The 18,959-nt window shown below is 40.7% G+C and overlaps 1 protein-coding gene across 13 annotated transcripts in view; it reads left to right on the top strand.

Annotated features, from left to right (window-relative positions):
* Window positions 1-18,959, top strand: part of NEO1 (neogenin 1) — a 373,996-nt gene that overhangs the window by 113,342 nt on the left and 241,695 nt on the right. For all 13 annotated transcript variants that reach the window (XM_084905496.1, XM_084905495.1, XM_084905494.1 and 10 more), the window contains exons 3-4: window positions 4,373-4,648; window positions 15,758-15,911. In XM_084905496.1, the coding sequence (XP_084761622.1) occupies window positions 4,373-4,648; window positions 15,758-15,911 (430 nt within the window). The remainder of the gene's footprint in view (window positions 1-4,372; window positions 4,649-15,757; window positions 15,912-18,959) is intronic.

Raw genomic sequence — 18,959 nt, 5'->3', positions numbered from 1 at the left:
GTGTTGATTTAAAGGCACAAAATACAACACTACCAGATACAACACAAAAGGCACTGAACAGGAATGTACTTGCGATATTAATAACCTCTAATAAAGGTGACCACTAGAGAAAGGCAAATTAGGTGATAGGCGAGAAAGAAGAAAAGTTAAAAAAAAAAAGAAAGAAAAAAGACGAGGGATAAAGAGAAAAAAGAAAAGAAAAGAAAAAAAAAGTAGTGTTGAAATGAAATTGGGAAACGGGGAAAAAAGAATTTGAGAGAGAGAGAGCGAGAGAGCAAAAGACTAAGAGAGTAAAGGGGAACAAACTATATATATGTGGAGAAAATTCCAATAGAACAACCACTAATCCCAGCAAATGCTAGCCACAATACTTGGAGATTAATATAATACAAACCAGAATACCCACTAATATCAAGCAAGGCTAGGATTAACAGGAGTACAAAACAAAGAAAAACAAAGCAATTCAAAAATTCTAGGCAATAATAACAAAAGAATAAGAATATCAATCTCACTAAAAAGCATAAAAATTTAATATAAATCAACATTCACATAAACAACCACAAAAGGACAGAGAGGAAAACAGTTTTTTTTTGTGTGTGTTTTTTTTATTAGTTACTATAGCGAGGAGAGTGGTATTTATGCACTTGGAGCAGGGGGTTGGAAATTAGATATATAAGTAGGGTGAGAATTTTAGAGGGGATATGCAGCTAGAATAGGCAAAAACTAAAGCACGAAAGCGTTAAGATAAACAAGAGACAAAAAGGGGAAAGGTTAGTAAAAGAGTGATGGTTTAGAAAGAGTTGAGCGATGCTATAGTAGAGATGAAAATAGAATGAAGACTAATCTCAATGTAAAATAAAGAGAAAATAAAATGGTACTTAAAAAAAGGAAACAAAAAATGCAAAATGGCAGAGGTAATGATGATTGAAATTTAAAAATGTAATAATTGAAAAGGTAAAATCAAGTGAGGAAAAAAGAAAAAAATTCGTTTAAGTAAAAGATGTAAAAAATGAAAGTAAAGTAAAAGATGTAAAAAATGAAAATAAAATAGAAAATAGAAAAATTAGCATAAAAGTGCAATAGTGTTCATTCACTTCCTCTGTTATTCTATTTGGCACGCCTGTTTCTTGCTCCAATCAGTATTGCAGTTTCCTGCGTTCCACTGCTCCTAATTTTTGTAATCTAGTCCTTAATTTTAAGTAGGCTATTTCTTAGTTATTTTTGTCTGTTTATTTTTGATTAATTAAAAGTAATTAAAAAAAAAAAAAAAAAGGAAAGGAAAAAGGGGGAAAAGTCAGTTTGTAATTCAGACCCTAGGTCTCATTGTTTCTGGATTGACTTTCCCATCATTTTGGCTGCTCTAGCCTTCTTTCTCTATGGCACTCTCTATGGTTTGTTGAGGTAGGCTGCCTTGGTGCTGGCTCCCATATGGTCTCTTCCTGCTCTGAACCCATTTCCAGGAAGGCAATTTTCCCCTGCAGTCTCCCAAGATATGCCAAACTGGGCAGTCGTTCCTTAGTTCTCAGAAGCAAGGGGGTGAATGGGACCAGGCACAGGATGGGTCTTCGCCAAGGTGTCCAGATATTCCGCTTTTGGTGGGACAGTCCTGATTCTTTACAATTTGTCCCCCATCCCTTGGCGTTTTAAAAAAAGTCCCTATTTTTGGGAAGATCACGCCAAACCCAGCACTGGGTCTTGCAGCACGCAATTCTTGCTGCAGCTACCATAGCGGGGACCCAGATCCCTCACATTATCCCTGGCAAACTCTGACCTTTCGGTGGGTGATTGATGAACTCTCTTGAATCCATGTGTTTGCACTGATTAGGGCATTGCAGCTGTTCGGTGGTCTCCACTGTTGTGGGTTTTTCAGGCCTCAAATAAGCTCCTCTTTTCTTTGTAAGATGGAGTAGTTTTCCCTCTGATCCCATAGCTCTAGGAGAGGTCTCCGCAGCAGTGCGGGCTGCTTGGTCAGGAAATCCTGTCCAACAGACCTTTACCTTCTCTTAGAGTTCTGCTACCCCTTAGCTTGCCAACTAAAAGTCCCCGACTGACCCTCAGGGAGTTGTTCCTCCTCTATCTACTCTGGGACTAGGCTCAGAACAGGTCCATCTGTTTGGCTGCCATTTTGTCACTATTCATGTATGTTTTCTAAAAAAAGGATATTCTAAAACAAACCATACATCAATTTTGGGAATTTAAGCTTGATACAATACTATCATTTAATTCATAGGTACTATTCAAATTTCACTGGTTATCTCAATGGTCTTAATAGCAAGAAGTAAAACAAAAGTAGAAACTTTTAACCTTCTCCCCGCCCCCTGCCCTACTTTCTCATCCTGGATTACATCTTTTACTTAGTAGTTTTTTTTTTTTGACTTTTCATGTCAAATTATTCTTTTTCTTTGTCTTATTTGGGGTTTTCTGATTGTTCTCTATGAATAAATTCTGGTTTTGCCTTTATTTATTTTATTTTATTTTATTTTATTTATTTATTTTTTTTATGAATATTGTTGTGGGGTCGAACCCTGGGTTCAAAATAAGACCACCGGAGGCTGATAATTTATTAAAAAAGCAAACAAGAATTTATTGAACTGGCCAGGGCAGCCGCAAGAGTACTACGAATTTATTGAACTGGCCAGGGCAGCCACAAGAGTACCACATGCAGGCAGACCCTACACGACTGTGAGGCTTTAGGGGCAGGTAGTTATTTTTGAAGGTTCTGAGAAGGAAAACCCCCATTCTACAACAAACTGTTGTTTGGAATTTTCTGCTGTTCTTCCTAGATAAAATGTTGCTTTCTAGTTTGCTTTAGCTCGTTTGAAGAAGGATGAAGATAAACTTAGCTGTCTGACCTTGCAGGCCAGAGACCAGATATACCCACAGTCTCAATAGCATGCCAGGTGCATTTTTTTTTTAATTAGATAGAACAGCATTGTTTTCGAGGCCAGCATTGAGATAACCACTAAGTGTACATAGGGCTGGCTCTTTAATGAAAAAGAAAGTTCTGCCTGTAACCTTGCCCAGAACTTGAACTCATCCTCCCTAAGCCCATTGCGCGATGAACAAAGTGAGTAAGTGAAGGTCGAAGTCAGAATAGTAGGGTTAAAATTCAAACAGTAGTTTTTACCCAAGTATGATTGTTACCATATTTCAAATAGAACAGTAATGCTCTGTTCTTTTTAGTGCATCATATCAGGATGCATGTGATGTTTTGTTGTATTATTGGTTATGTTAATTTTTATTATTAGTTAAGGTGGTCTATCCTATGTTTCTCACTATAAAATTGATAAAATATTTCATACTTTTATTAATTTTGGGAAGAGATAATTTGATACCCTATAAATACACTATTTCTCATCCAACTTTTACCTATTAATTTTTGCATTCATTTCTAATTTATTATCCCAGATTTAGCCAGAAGAAACTCCCTTCAGTTTGTCTTTTGTATTCTTTTGATTTATCTACATTATTCTTTGGGTACTTGCTTCTTTTTTGTTACAAGACATCCCAGGTTCATCTTGTACTTTTCTATAATAGCCCTATAATCAGCTGTTTCTCCAAAGAGCACTGGTAATAGAGGTATTTAGAATCAAGATTAAGTCACCATATATACTCATTGCCTCTGGAGTGACATTGATTCTGGACTCTCTGGACAGATGATTGTATATGAAGCATATATATATATTTCATGTATATACATTTGCATCTCTATATATACATCTTTCTATAGTTGTATATCTGTCTACACTAATAAAAGAGAAACATGCAAATTGGCTGCACCTCCAGGACGCCCACCAGCAAATCAGGAGTTAGTATGCAAATTAACCCAACATAGGTGGTGGGTTAATTTAGCATACACAGGCACTGAGCAAAGACTGAAGGCCCGAGTGAAGACTGAAGACTAAAGGTGACTGAAAACTGAAGATTGGAGGGGCTTGGCTTCTTCACTGTGGCTGGAGCAAAGGCCTGGGTCCCTGGTGCCAGAGGAAAACCAGTGCTGGCAGCAAGGGGAAGGAAGGCCTATTGCACGAATCTTTGTGCAACAGGCCTCTAGTAATTATGTAAAACCATAAGTTTACACTGATACCTCTATCCTAGTCTAACATCATGGGATTTATTCAGCTCTTCTGTTTTTCCATATTTGTACTGTGCTTCTCTGACTGTGAGGAATATGGGTACAAGTATCCCTACTACATTTACTTGTTTGATTTGTAATCCTGTATGTAGCCATTTTCCTGACTCATGAATCTCCTTCTTGACCCTGGTCCCACCATATATGTGGCCACATGGGTTGACTTGCTGCTGGTTCCCGTCACTACATTGAAAATTAATGTTTAACTACATTTTTTCCTTCTTTCTCTTTAATTTTCAGGTCTTCCAAGATTTTCCAGTCAACCAGAACATTCTTCAGTTTATGCTGGGGACAGTGCAATTCTGAATTGTGAAGTTAATGCAGATTTGGTTCCATTTGTGAGATGGGAACTGAACAGGCAGCCTCTTCTTCTGGATGATAGATTCCTCAAACTTCCAAGTGGGACACTGGTTATCAGCAACACAACTGAAGGAGATGGGGGACTTTATCGCTGCATAGTTGAAAGTGGTGGGCCACCAAAGTACAGTGATGAAGCTGAATTGAAAGTTCTTACAGGTATTCATTTATTATCAGAGCTGATGGTGTTATGTTTATTGATGGATAAAATTTGTTCTGTTAGAATTTTTTTAATAAACACTTAAAAATGTGCTGTGATATATTAGCATAAAGTGTCTCAATTTCTTATAAGGGCAGAAAAGAAGAAAACATACAAGAAAGATCTACACTAATGAATATATTTGTCAGTAAATATTTATCAAGCAGTAAAGTATATTCAATGTCTATTGCATTCTTCTTGACCAAAAAAGCATTAGCTCTGTGTCTTTTGTCAGGTCTCCCCACTTTTTTGAGTTTGGTTACTTCCCTATAATAGAAATTTTTTTTTATAGTTAAGTCTTTTTACTTGTAAGAGTTAGAGTCTCACTCAGGTTAGTTCATACAAGAGTAGGGTAGAGTGGTAGCTGTTACTATAGTAGCTCTCTAGAAACTGATAAGCAAGAGATCTTGCATCTTTATAATACTTTCTCATTTTAATGTAAAACCAGCTCCTCATCTCATCTTTTCTTCTCTTTGTATAATAGGTTCTCACTCTGTCTGCTCCTATTGGTTTTCCTCATACATGTTTTGTGCTATCTTTACTCAACTGTGTAATAACTTCTTACCATAACTTTCTCTCACCTGTAGCTCATCGTAGTCCTTTTAGCTTCTTTATGTTTCATGACCTTTCATCGTAGTCCCTTTAGCTTCTTTATGTTTCATGACCTTTCAGTTTCTAAACCCATTGCTAGGTGCCTGATGCTTTCTGCATTTCTTCTTTTAAATGTGAGTTTATGAACATAATTGGACCATCCCTATGTTGTGTGGGTAGTTTTTATATATAACTAGAGGCTTAGTGCACAAAATTCGTGTATGGGTAGGCTCCCTAATGGCTGCTGGCTACCAGCCGGGGCCTCCCTTCCCCAGCTGCCGGCTGGGGCCTTCCTTCATTCTGTGCTGCCCCCTGTTCTATTAGAATTTTTGATCAGCACACATCATAGTGAGCGATCACACTCCTGGTTGGTCCAACTCCCAAGAGGACACTTTGCATATTAGGTGTGTGTGTGTGTGTGTGTGTGTGTATGAATGATATAACCAGAAGTGAAATTGCTGAGTCATAGGCAGTTCGATTTTTAATTTTTTGAGGGCCTTCCATACTGTATTCCACAGTGGCTGCACCAGTCTGCATTGCCACCAACAGTTCCCATTGCACAAGGGTCCCCTTTTCTACACGTTCTAACCAACACTTGTTTATTGATTTATTGATGATAGCCATTCTGACAGGTGTGAGGTGATATCTCATTGTGGTTGTAATTTGCATTTATCTGCTGATGATTGGTGAGCATTTTTTCATGTGTCCAATGGCCATCTTCATATTCTCTTTAGAGAAGTGTCTATGCAGGTCCTCTGCCCATTTTTTATTGGATTGTTTGTTTTCTTGATGTACAAGTTTTCTATGAATTTTGGATATTAACCCCTGATTGGATATATCATTGGTGAATATGTTCCTCCATTCAAGTAGGTTGTCTTTTTGTTTTGTTGATAGTTTCTTCTGCTGTGCAAAATCTTTTTAGTGTGATATAGTCCTATTTGTTTATTTTTTCTTTTGTTTCTCTTGCATGAGAAGATATATCAGAAAAAACACTGCCAAGAGAAATGTCTGAGATTTTTCTGCCTATGTCTTTTACTATGAGTTTTATGATTTCGAGTCTTACATTTAACTCTTTAATCCATTTTGAGTTTATTTATGTATATGGAATAAGAAGAAAGTCTAGTTTCATTTTTTTGTGCTTATCTATAAGTTCAGTTTTCCCAACACCATGTTTTTTGAATAGACTGTCTTTAGCCCATTGAATGTTCTTGCCTTCTCTGTCAGAGATTGATCATAATGGCAGTGGTATATTTCTAGGCACTCTATTCTGGTTCATTGGTCTATATGTCTGTCTGTTTTTATGCCAGTTTCATGCTGTTTTGATTATTACTATGGCCTTGTAGTATAATTTGATATCAGGTAGTGTAAAACCTCCAACTTTGTTCTTTATCAAATTGCTGTAGCTATTCGGGGTCTTTTGTGGTTTCATATAAATATATATATTATTTGTTTTAGTTCTGTGAAATATTCCATTGGTATTTTGGTAGGGATTGATTGCATTGAATCTGTATGTTACTTTGGGTAATAGGGACATTTTAATGATGTTAATTTTTGTTATCCTTGAGTATAGTATTCCATTCATTTGTTTATTCTTCAAAAAAAATTTTTTTTTTTTATTCAGAGGCACAGTTTCCTTGAAGAATGCAAACTTCTGATCTCTTATAGAATTTTTGGGAAGAAATTGTTTTCACAACACACAGGAGTGGATCAGTGCCAGTCAGAGAAGCATCTTTTATGGTTGATTAGATAGGTGACAACCAGTTAATGTCAGTCTTAGAAGTAATTGATTCTGTTGCTAAATGACTGACATTCAAAGCCTGAGGCTGTCACTGATTGGTTGATTCTCAAAGGCATGTTCACTGAAGGGAGTTGTGCCTGATCTGTTAGACAATTGTTACCATGTCTACAAAACCATCATCATTTGGTTGTTACCATGGCTATAAAGCATTTTTCCCTAAGATTATGGGGACAGGAGTCACATCTCTTTGCCTGAGAATTTTTTTCCCCTCAAAATTTAGTATTAGAAATATCACAAAGACTCAAGATGGCAGCGTAAGTAAACACCTAAACTGCTGCCTTGCACAATACTTTCAAAATTACAACTAAAGGACAAAAGGTCTATCACCCAGAGCTGGCTGAGTGGAAGTTCTACAACCAAATGGAAAGAAATGGGAGCATTCGGTACACAAATGTTGAAAAACTGAGATAAGCGGGTGCGATACAGGCTGGCAGCGGATGCTGGCTGGCGATGGGCATTGCTTTCTTCAACCCGAAGGGGAGATGCGCGAGACCCAAACACCTACGGGGAGAAGCTGGACTGTCTGCCATCGGGTCGGAAAGTGAAGGTGGCTGGCTTGCAGAGCTGCATGGAGGAATTATTGTTTGCTGTGCTGGGGCACGAGATGCAGGGACGTGGTCGGAGGTGCGGGATGGCTTATGGCCAGCCATTGCTGTTTGCTAAGCCCTAGCCTAGTGACACCCTGAGGCTCTGCCCTGCACAGTCTACAAACCCACCCAAGCTCCAGGCAGCAGCTTTTGCATATGAATGGCCTTCCCTATTGCAGCTTAACCTAGCAAACTTGTCAGACAGCTCCAAAACCTCCAAATATTGACAGAAAACTTTCCCTACCTGGTGAAAGAAATAGACTTAAAGGTTTAGGAAGCACACAGAAACACAAACAAGAGGAATCCAAAGAGGACCACACCAAGACACATCATAATTAAAATGCCAAGGGCAGTGTAGAAACCAAGATGGCAGCATAGGGTTGACACCCGAATGCAGCCTACCACAACAAATTTGAATTTAGAACTGAAAAAGAGGGGAGGCATTGCCATGAAGTGCCGGACGGCTAGCTGAGAGGAGGCTCTGCCATCTGGGAAGGAGAGAGAAGGCACACTGAACCTCAGGAACTGTGAAGGTGCGGAGAACTGTGTGCACGAAAAGGCGCTGGCTTACTCCCGGCTCGAAGAGGAAGTGCCGGACTGAGATTGCTGCTGGCTTACTCCTGGTGCGCAGAGAGGGCGGGCCGGGCTGAGTTTGCTCCTGGATTACTCCCGGCACAGAGAGGGTGGACAGCTAACACGCAACTGGCTTTCTTGTTTGAGAGGAAAACAGAATCAGCCTATTGCTCTGATAGACGGCCCCAGACAGGGAGAGACCAGACTGTCAGGCAGTGGGCAGAGATCTCTCGGAGGTGTGTGAAGCCAGAGGCCATTATTGCAGGACTTGGGGAGGAGCCTAAGAGAAAACAAAGTTTGTCTGCACCAACCCGAGACTCCGCCCCATCTCTGGCTGAGTACAGAAACTCTCCCAGAGGCTGGCTTTCTCTAAGGAGGGACTGGCAGGAACCCAAAGCTTGTTTGTGCCTTTACCAAAGAGGTGTGCGCGTCTGCAACCAGTCTTCTGAAACTCTCTGAGAACAGGTCTTTTCTAAGGCGAGACTGACAGGGAACCAAAGATTGTCTGCGCCACTCCGAGACCCCGCCCTATCCAAGCGGAGTACAGAAGCCCTCCTAGCTGAGACTCTGTTGATCCTCACAGCCAGTTGGCTTGGAGATCAATGTTTCCCAGTGATACCAACAATAAGCAAGGCTTAACAACAAGACTGCACGCACAGCCCACAAAGGGCTACACCAAGACTGTCCACCGCTGGTAACTGGGAAGGCTGTGCTACTGGGCTCTACCAGAACACCTAGAACACAAAGCTATTCCATCAAATCAGGGAAACAACTAAAATGCAGACCAGAGGAAGGAGACAAAGGAAGGAGATGGAGGAAAAGAAAAGATTGGACATTGAGTTCAAAACTACAGTTATAAGTTTATTCAACAATATTCTCAAAAAGGCCGATAAAATAAATGAGACCTATGAGGATATGAAAAGGGAGCAACTAGAAATAATAAGGGATCAACAAGAAATGAAGAAAACATTGTCTGAAATTAAAAATATACAAAGTCCTAAAAACAGACTGGAAGATCACAAGAATCAAGTCAAAGATTTAGAACACGAAGAGCCAGAGGACACTCCTCTGCAGAAGGGAGAAGATAAGAGAATCCAGAAAGTTAAAGATAGTGTAAGAAACCTCTGGGACAATTTCAAGCGAACCAACACCAGAATTATGGGGATTCCAGAAGAAGAGAGAGAGCAAGATACCGAAAGAATACTGGAAGAAATAGTGACAGAAAACTTCCCCCACCTGGTGAAAGAAATAGACTTACAAGTCCAGGAAGCCCGCAGAACCCGAAACAAAAGGAATCCAAGGAGGACCACACCAAGACACATCATAATTAAAATGCCAAGAGCAAAAGACAAAGAGAGAATATTAAAAGCAGCAAGAGAAAAGCAATTAGTTACCTATAAAGAAACACCCATACGATTGTCAGCTGATTTCTCAACAGAAACCATGCAGGCCAGACGGGAATGGCAAGAAATATTCAAGGTGATGAATAGCAAGAATCTATAGCCAAAAATAATCTACCCAGCAAAGCTATCACTGAGAATCAAAGAACAGTTAAAGAGCTTCACAAATAAAAAAAAGCTAAAAGAGTTCATCACTGCCAAAAAGTATATGAATTGCTGAAGGAGGTTATTTAGGAAGGAGGTTATATAAACCAGAATTATATGAATTGCTGAAGGAGGTTATTTAGGAAGGAGGTTATATAAACCAGAATTATATGAATTGCTGAAGGAGGTTATTTAGGAAGAGGAAGAAGATAAAGATAAAAATTATGATCAACAAATATGTAACTATCAACAAGTGAATCTAAAAAGCAAGGGAATTAAAAAATCTGATGAACAATATTAATTGGTGAATATAATAGAATCAGAGGTATGGAAAGGGAGTGGACTGACGATTCTCAGGGAAAAGGGGAGTGGGTGTGCAGGAAGAGACTGAACAAAAACTGCACCTATGGATGAGGACAATGGGGGATGGGGAAAGGACAGAGGGTAGGGTGGGAACCTGGTGGAGGGAAGCAATTGAGGGGGGGAAGAGGATCACATTTGTAATAATCTGAACAATAAAGATTTATTTAAAAAAATAAAATAAAATGCCAAGGGCAAAAGACAAAGGGAGAATCTGAAAGCAGCAGGAAAAAAAAACAGTAGTAAAACAGTTATTTACCTACAAGGGAGTACCCATACGAATGCTAGGTGATTTCTCAACAGAAACTATGCAGGCCAGAAGGGAGCAGCAAGAAATATTCAAAGTGATGAACAGCAAGAACTACAACCAAGATTGCTCTACCCAGCAAAGCTATCATTCAGAATTGAAGGTCAGATAAAGAGCTTCACAGACAAGAAAAAGCTAAAGGAGTTCATTACCACCAAACCAGGATTACATGAAATGCTGAAGGATATTCTTTAAAAAGAGGAAGAAGAAGAAAGAGGTAAAGATAAAAATTATAAACAACAAAAAGACATCAAATAAATACCTTACAACAAGTGAATCTAAAAATCAAGTGAATAAATAGTCTGAAGAACAGAATGGACTGATGAATATAATGGAATCAGGGACACAGAAAGGGAGTGGAAGGACAATTCTTAGGAGGTAGGAGTTTTGAGGGGTGTGGAAAGAGATTGGACAAAAGTCTTACACCTATGTATGAAGATAGTAGTGGGGGGTAATGGCATGGCGTGAGGAATCAGGTGGAGGGGAGCTATGGGGAAAAAAAAGAGGAACACCTGTAATAATCTGAGCAGTAAATATTTATTAAAAAAGAGAAATATCATACCATTAAAACTTAGAGAATGTATCTTTTATCTATAAGAATGTGGCTTTTCATATGTCCAAAAGAGCAACTATTTATTTATTTATTTATTTTAATTTTTAAAAAATATATTTTATTGATTTTTTACAGAGAGGAAGGGAGAGAGATAGAGAGCTAGAAACATTTATGAGAGAGAAACATCGACCAGCTGCTTCTTGCATACCCCCAACCGGGGATGTGCCCGCAACCAATGTACATGCCCTTGAACAGAATCGAACCCAGGACCTTTCAGTCCGCAGACTGACGCTCTACCACTGAGGCAAAAAAGAGCAACTATTTAAAGTGAACACACATACAGCAGTAACCTGATAGTTGCACTGTTATAAATGAAAGGATTGAGAAACTAAATGAACCAAGTTAAAGATGAAACTCAGATTTTTAGAAGTAACACACTGACACAGGGAACGAAAGGAAACCTTTTATGATATCACTGGAGTAGGGCAGATGCTGCTCAGTCTCTTCTCTGTTTGTTCCAGTCATAAGGCATTTGCTTGTTCCTATATTTTAAAGTAAAGAGGATTCATGTTACACCTCCCTCAGTTAACTTGTAAGTACATTGAAGACAGGAGCTATAACTTATACATTTTTAAGGCCCCAGAGGACCTGGCACAGTGATTTGCACATAAACGTTATTTAAGAAACTAAAGGCCTGGTGCATGAAATTCATGCACTGGCAGCAGAGGGGTGTCCCTCATCCTGGCCTGGCCCTCTTGCAGTCTGAGAGCCCTTGGGGAATGTTTAATGTGGAGAGTAGGCTAAGCCAGCAGTCGGACTTTCTTAAGTGCTGCCATCAAGGTAGAAGAGGCTCCTGCCACTGTGGCTGCACTTGCCAGCCATGAGCCCAGCTCAGGGCTTCTGGCTGAGCAGCACTCCCCCTGTGGGAGTGCACCAACCACCAGAGGGCAGCTCCTGCATTGAGCATCTGCTCTCTGGTGTTCAGTGCATGTCATCTCTGGTGATCAGTACGTGTCATAGTGACTGGTAGTTCTGCAGTTCGATTGATTTGCATGTTAGTCTTTTTATTATATAGGATATTAGAATACAGGATGTGTGTGTTTTTTGCAAATAAAATATAGAGATATGATTCTATGTGGTGGATAAAATTGAACATGAATCATCTTGTTGCTAAAAAAGTATCAAAACTGTAAAATTAATGAATTTAGTGTGGTAGTAAACATATTTCAACCATACAGTTCACTGATACAGATTAAAGAAAATTCACTGAGAATAGAAAGGGATAGAGAGGGATGGGAAAATTCTTCATCAATCATAGGTACTTGTTCTTTAGCTCACGTTCCTTTAAAGAAACTGTGAATATGGTTTCCACTTTCTCCTTAAGAACTTTAAGCTAAAATCTAAAAGGATAAATAAGAGTTAATAAATGTCTGTAATTCTTTAAAAGAACCAAGCAATATAGATCTATGGCATTAAAATGAGTATTCCAAGAGTCCCTTGTCTTTGGAAATGTCCTCAAAATGCCCTGAAAGTTTTCGATGGCAAGCAAAATGATATAGATAAAGGTTGCCATTATGAAAAGACATTTTTCATGGACATAGATTATATTTAATGAAGGCCTGAGGAGGGGCATGGAGTGGGGTAGAAGAGGGCCAAGAGTGGGAGGAGATATTTTGAAAAACTTAAGTAGGAAAAATGTTAATGGGGATAATGGAAACATTTCAGATTGAGTGTATTATTGTGCTAAAGAAATAAGTCAGTTTCAGAGTTCCTACTATGTGTCCAGCCTATTGTTAAATGTTGAACATAAAAAGGAAAATTGAACAGATCCTATTTCTTTCAAATGGATGACAGATAATCCTATCTAATAAAAGAGTAATATGTAAATTGACCATTACTCCAAGACACAAGATGGCTGTCCCCATATGGTCAAAGATGGCTGCCCTCATGTGGACACAAGATGGCCACCACAAAATGGCCAGCAGGGGAGGTCAGTTGGGAGGGACCAGGCCTGCAAGGGAGGGCAGTTGGGGGAGGGGGCAGTAAGGGGCAATCAGGCCAGCCTGAGAGCAGTTAGTCATCGATCAGGCTGGCAGGGGAGTGGTTAGTGCTGGTCAGGCTGGCAGTTAGGGGCAATCAGGCAGAGGCAGGTGAGTGGTTGGCAACCAGGACTCCTGGATTGTGAGAGGGATGTCTGATTACCCGTTTAGGCCCAATCCTGGTGCGTAGGACATCCCTCAAGGGGTCCCAGATTGGAGAGGGTGCAGGCTGTGCTGAGGAACACCCCCCACCCTGTGCATGACTTTCATGCACTGGGCCTCTAGTTACACAAATAGTTATCACACTGTGAAATTGGCATTAGGCTGCGGGCTTGCATAGATTCCCCTGACAGCCCTGATGGAAATGGGACAAAGAAGGGTTAGGTGAGGCATTTAAATACATGCAAAGTTATTGACAGATTTTTTTCCAACAAACAAATAACGACATTAGTTTAGTTGGGGGTGTGGGGGGATGGGTAGCTGGAGGGTGGCAATAGTTGCCAGACATGTATCACGTTCGAAAGATAAAAAGAAACCAGGAAAATTCTCTTCCAAGACATAGTGGGGGGAAATATTCATAACTTCCTTCCTTCTGTGCTTGCTAGGAATTTATTTTTTTCCCTCATAATTAAAATCACACACATACTCAAGTCCTGAGGTTTTTTGTGTTTTTTTTAAAATATATTTTATTGATTTTTTTACAGAGGGAAGGGAGAGAGATAGAGAACCAGAAACGTCGATGAGAGAGAAACATCGACCAGCTGCCTCTTGCACACCCCTTACTGGGTATGTGCCCGCAACCAACGTACATGCCCCTGACCGGAATCAAACCCGGGACCTTTCAGTCCGCAGACCGACGCTCTACCACTGAGCTAAACCGGTTTCGGCAAGTCCTGAGTTTTGTGAGCATATTATATATTCAAGACATCAACTAAGCATGGTATTGTCAAGTGTGATTATAAGGTAAGGGTTAAACGGAAGGGAGTGTTTCAGACATGGGAAGACTGGATAGAAGGTTGAAAAGCACTGTTTTCCTGCTTGGAAAAAAACCTGCACTTTTAAGCTCCCCAAAATACATGTGTCTGTGTGTGCGCGTGCTTGTGCAGATGTATTTCGGTAGGATTTAAAAACAATTTTAAAATCATGCTCTCTATTGCTGTGCTGCAAGCATGGAGCAGCCCCCTTAGGATCGTGTGACAAAAGCTGCAGCAGAAGCACCAACTGGCAGCACTGTTTATGCCGCTTTCAAAGCCACCCTCTCCCCATTACCCCACTGGGAACCACAATCTCTGAGCCTGGGTCACCCCTGGGGACCTGGAACTGAATCTGGGAGCCCAGGAACCTGGTTCCTCCAGAAAACTTTACTGTGTGTGGGAGCAAGGGCTCTAGTCCTGGTGCATGGGAATGCACCACAAGCTGCCTCTGCCTGGTGCTTGACTGTGGCTCTACCTCTCTGGGTGAGGTGCAGGAACTGGGCCTGCTGCACGGGGCGGGGCTGAAGGTGGTGGCTCGGTTGGTAAATAAGGCCGGTGGTGCTGGTTTAACTTCTGACTTGGGTTATTTATTTGGGGATCGCACAAACCGCACAGGCTAGTGGAAGTGGTTGTGGTGGTGGTGGCTACAGAGGCTGCCACAGATGGTAATTTTAAAAAAAAGGCCTCAGTGAGTGATGGGAGCATCATGACTCCTGGGCCAGGCTGGAGCTTTGGAACTTTTGGGGTACGGCAGGAGTGCTGAGAGAAAAGTGAGTGTCTGGGACCCAGCAGCCGCTACAGATGCCCTGGCCGGGTTTTTGTTTGGCTGTGCTGAGCGCCAGGCAGCTCAAGTGAACCACTCTAGTCACAACAGCAATCCACTTTACCGCAGCTGAAGGCAACTGGATTGCCACGTCCATCCTATTTGTTTAGACCACATGTGTCAAACACAAGGCCCGCGGGCCAAATCCAGCCCGCCAGGCCTTGCAATGTGGCCCGCACCGCGCTGTCATCACTGCACTCCGCTGTCAGTTTATGACATTGTCAGTTTATGACTGTTCAGTAAACCATTCGGCCCGCGATTTAGGCTGGATTTTAGATTTTGGCCCCTTCTCTGATTGAGTTCGACACCCCTAGTTTAGACACTTGCCAGGAGCTCTGCAGTCAATGGAGCCACCAAGTCCTTGCTCTTGGTCGCCGCTCCCCCTTGGTGGGGCTGACAGGACTGGACACTCCAGTGGTAGAGCTGATGGAATTGGGCACCACCATCTTGTGGCTATGGGTGCCACCATCTTTGTTGAGGAGTAATGGTCAATTTGCATATCTCCTCTTTCTTAGATAGGATGCTTGCTTATTTAAATGAAATTTTCTGGTTTCAATTTGCTTAAAATATTTTACTATATGAACCACACAGACTGAATATGAATTTATCATTTTCTTTCTTTTTTTTTAAAATATATTTTTTTGATTTTTGTATAGAGAGGAAGGGAGAGAGATAGCTAGAAACATCAATGAGAGAGAGTCATCAATCAGCTGCCTCTTGCACACCCCCTACTGGGGATATGCCCGCAACCAAGGTACATGCCCTTGACAGGAATCGAACCCGGGCCCTTCAGTCCCCAAGCTGACGCTCTATCCATTGAGCCAAACCGGTCCCGGCATGAATTTATCATTTTCATCATTGAAGTTGTAAAGTGCTTTCTTAATAATTATCTTTTATTTAAAAAAATTTTTTTTTCTTAGGTTCCGAGGTCACATCAAACTTGGTATTTTTGAAACAACCTTCTTCCCTAGTCAGAAGCATTGGTCAGAGTGCAGTATTGCCATGTGTTGCTTCAGGACTTCCTCTTCCAACAATTAGATGGATGAAAAATGAGGAGGCACTTGACACAGAAAGGTAATGTGTACCTAAAAACCTTAGCTTGAGACTTGTTCTTATGTGGCACTATTGATTAATAAGAAAATTATTATCTACTTAAAAATTTAAATACATCATAATCCTTATCATCCTTGACATGTGTTTACATGCTATATATAATTAAGATGTTTAAAGAAAAAATGCTTTTAAAATATCAAGGGATAATTATTCCATTTGTTCTTTCTGAGCTTCAGTATCCTTAGTTTAAAGCCTCAGGACCTCCTTCTCTAAATTATTACAATATTGGAGGCCCAGTGCATGAAATTCATGCATTGGGAGAGGAGGGTCCCTCAGCTCAGCCTGCACCGTCTTGCAGTTGGGACCCCTTGGAAGATGGCCATCTGCTGGCTTATGGCTGGATGGCCTTATGCTGCTGCTCGGCCTGCTGTGCTGGGCCACATGGTCTGTCCTACAAACACCATTGAGTAGGTAAGTGAAGTGTGGAGGCAGGCTCACCCTGAATTCCCTGTGCTTCCCTGAGTCACTGAGTTGTTCAGACTGACTGCTTTCTACAGAGAATGGCACCAGAATTGGGCTTAAGCCGGAGGTTGGACATCCCTCTTGCAGTCTGGAACCCTCAGAGGATGTAGCTGTGTGCCAAGGGACAGGTAGCCAGAGAGGAGCCCAAATTGGGACCAGGCGCCATGCCGCTCATGCTCATCCTGGCCCACTGCACCTGATGTGACTGCTCAGTAGTTCTCTCATGGAATTGGGAGAGGCTCCCACCATGGCAGCGGTGCTCACTAGCCATGACCCCGGCTTCTGTGAGAGCACACAGGCCACCAGGGGGAAGCTCCTGCATTGAGCGTCTGTGCCCTGGTTGTCAGTGCGCATCATAGTGACTGGTCATTCTGCTGTAATGGTCGCTTGGGCTTTTATCATATAGATTTCCAGTCCTCACTAGCCTGAAACTTGTCACTCACTCTTATATGCGTGTTGTTGATAGTAGCTTTTTTTCTTTACATAAACAGTAAAAGAAAATGTATTTCTCCATTGTATGCTCTTGCCTCCTTTGTCAAATATTAATTGAGCATAATGGCTTGCTTGGGTCAATTTCTGGGTTCTCTGTTCTGTTCCATTGGTCTATATGCAGACTGGTGCAGCCACTGTGGAAGACAGTATGGAGTTTCCTCAAAAAACTAAAAATGGAACTCCCATTTGACCCAGTAATTCCACTTCTAGGACTATATCCTAAGAAACTAGAAATACCAATCAGAAAGGATATATGCACCCCTATGTTCATAGCAGCACAATTTACAATAGCTAATATTTGGAAACAACCTAAGTGCCCATCAGCAGATGAGTGGATTAAAAAACTGTGGTACATCTACACAATGGAATATTACAGTGCTATAAAAAGAGGGAACTTTTATCATTTGCAACAGCATGGATGAAACTGGAGAGCATTATGCTAAACAAAATAAGCCAGAGAGAGATAAACATCACATGATCTCATTCATATGTGTGATATAATGATCGACATAATTTGATGAATAAGAATAGATCCAGAGACAAATAGCGGGGGGTGGGTTAGAAAGCAACTAAAGGACTTGTATACATTCATATTAGCATAACCAGTGGACACAGATACTGGGGCGGTATTGCCTGGTGTGGGAATGGCTGGGGGATGGGGGAGATCAAGCAGGGGAAAAGGAGACATATATAAAACTTTAGACAAAAAAAAAAAAAAAAAAAAAAAGGAAAATGTGTTTCTCATCCTTTTGTTTTTGCCTTTTAAAATATTACCAGCCTTCTATGATACCAAATTCTTCAACTTCTACAAAAGCCTTTTGTGTTAACATCAACCACTAGGTCATCCATATAATCTCCCTCATTATTTTCTGTGATCTGGATACCTTTTTCAGTTGTATTCTGATAAGAGAAATGAGGTGGTTTTGGTGCTGATGGTAGTTAGGTATGTTTGTTTCCCAAACAAGTTATCTCATGCATTGTAAGATGTTTAGTAACATCCCTCACCTCTACTCACTCTATACCAAGTAACTCCTAAGTTGTGACAACCCAAATTGTTTCTAGATATTGCCAGATGTCTCTTTGGAGACAAAATTGTCCCCAGTTGTGGACTATTATTCTAGAGTAGTGCTGTCCAATAGAAATATGATGCAAGCCACATATCTTGCTTAAAATTTTCTGGTAGCTGCATTAAAAGAGTAAGAACCACATGTGTACTACTAAATACAATATAACCGCCGAAACCGGTTTGGCTCAGTGGATAGAGCGTCGGTCTGTGGACTGAAAAGTCCTGGGTTCGATTCCGGTGAAGGGCATGTACCTTGGTTGCAGGCACATCCCCAGTAGGGGGTGTGCAAGAGGCAGCCGATCGATGATTCTCTCTCATCGATGTTTCTAACTCTCTATCCCTCTGTAAAAAATCAATAAAATATATTTTAAAAAAATATATATATATAACTTATGCAGTGTACCAATTAAAGTGCAGTGTAGTTCTACCAAAACAATAAAGTTTGTGTTCAAAGCAGTTTGTACATTTAAATGGAAATTAAATAAAAATTTAAAAATGTAGTTCCTCAGTCATTATAGCAACATTTTCAAGTGTCAGTAGTCACATGTGGCTAGTGACTATTGAATTGGATAGAGCAGGTCTAGAGTTTGTCAATTTAGTAATCCAAAGTAAGCAGACATTCTTAATTTGTGTAGTTCAGTAACCAAGACATGGAAAGGAAGATATGTCTAGTCCAATGGTTGGCAAACCACGGCTCTCGAATCACATGCGGCTTTTTGGCCCCTTGAGTGTGGCTCTGCCACAAAATACCATGTGCTATTGAAACTTTGTGGACCATGCACAGAAGTCAGTTTTCGGCTCTCAAAAGAAATTTCAGTCGTTGTACTGTTGATATTTGGCTCTGTTGACTAATGAGTTTGCTGACCACTGGTCTAGTCAATTTGATAATCAACCTTCAGCAGTCAGTGGAAAAGATAGAATTATAATCATGTTATTTCTCACATGTTCCATTAGCAAAGCTGGTGGTGTCATCTTCAATATCACCTGAT

This window comes from Pipistrellus hanaki (genome assembly GCF_964339955.1).
Source record: "Pipistrellus hanaki genome assembly, chromosome: 1".
NCBI classification, from domain to species: domain Eukaryota; kingdom Metazoa; phylum Chordata; class Mammalia; order Chiroptera; family Vespertilionidae; genus Pipistrellus; species Pipistrellus hanaki.
Note: the sequence above shows the minus strand (reverse complement) of the source record. Positions and strands in the feature narration are given on the sequence as shown.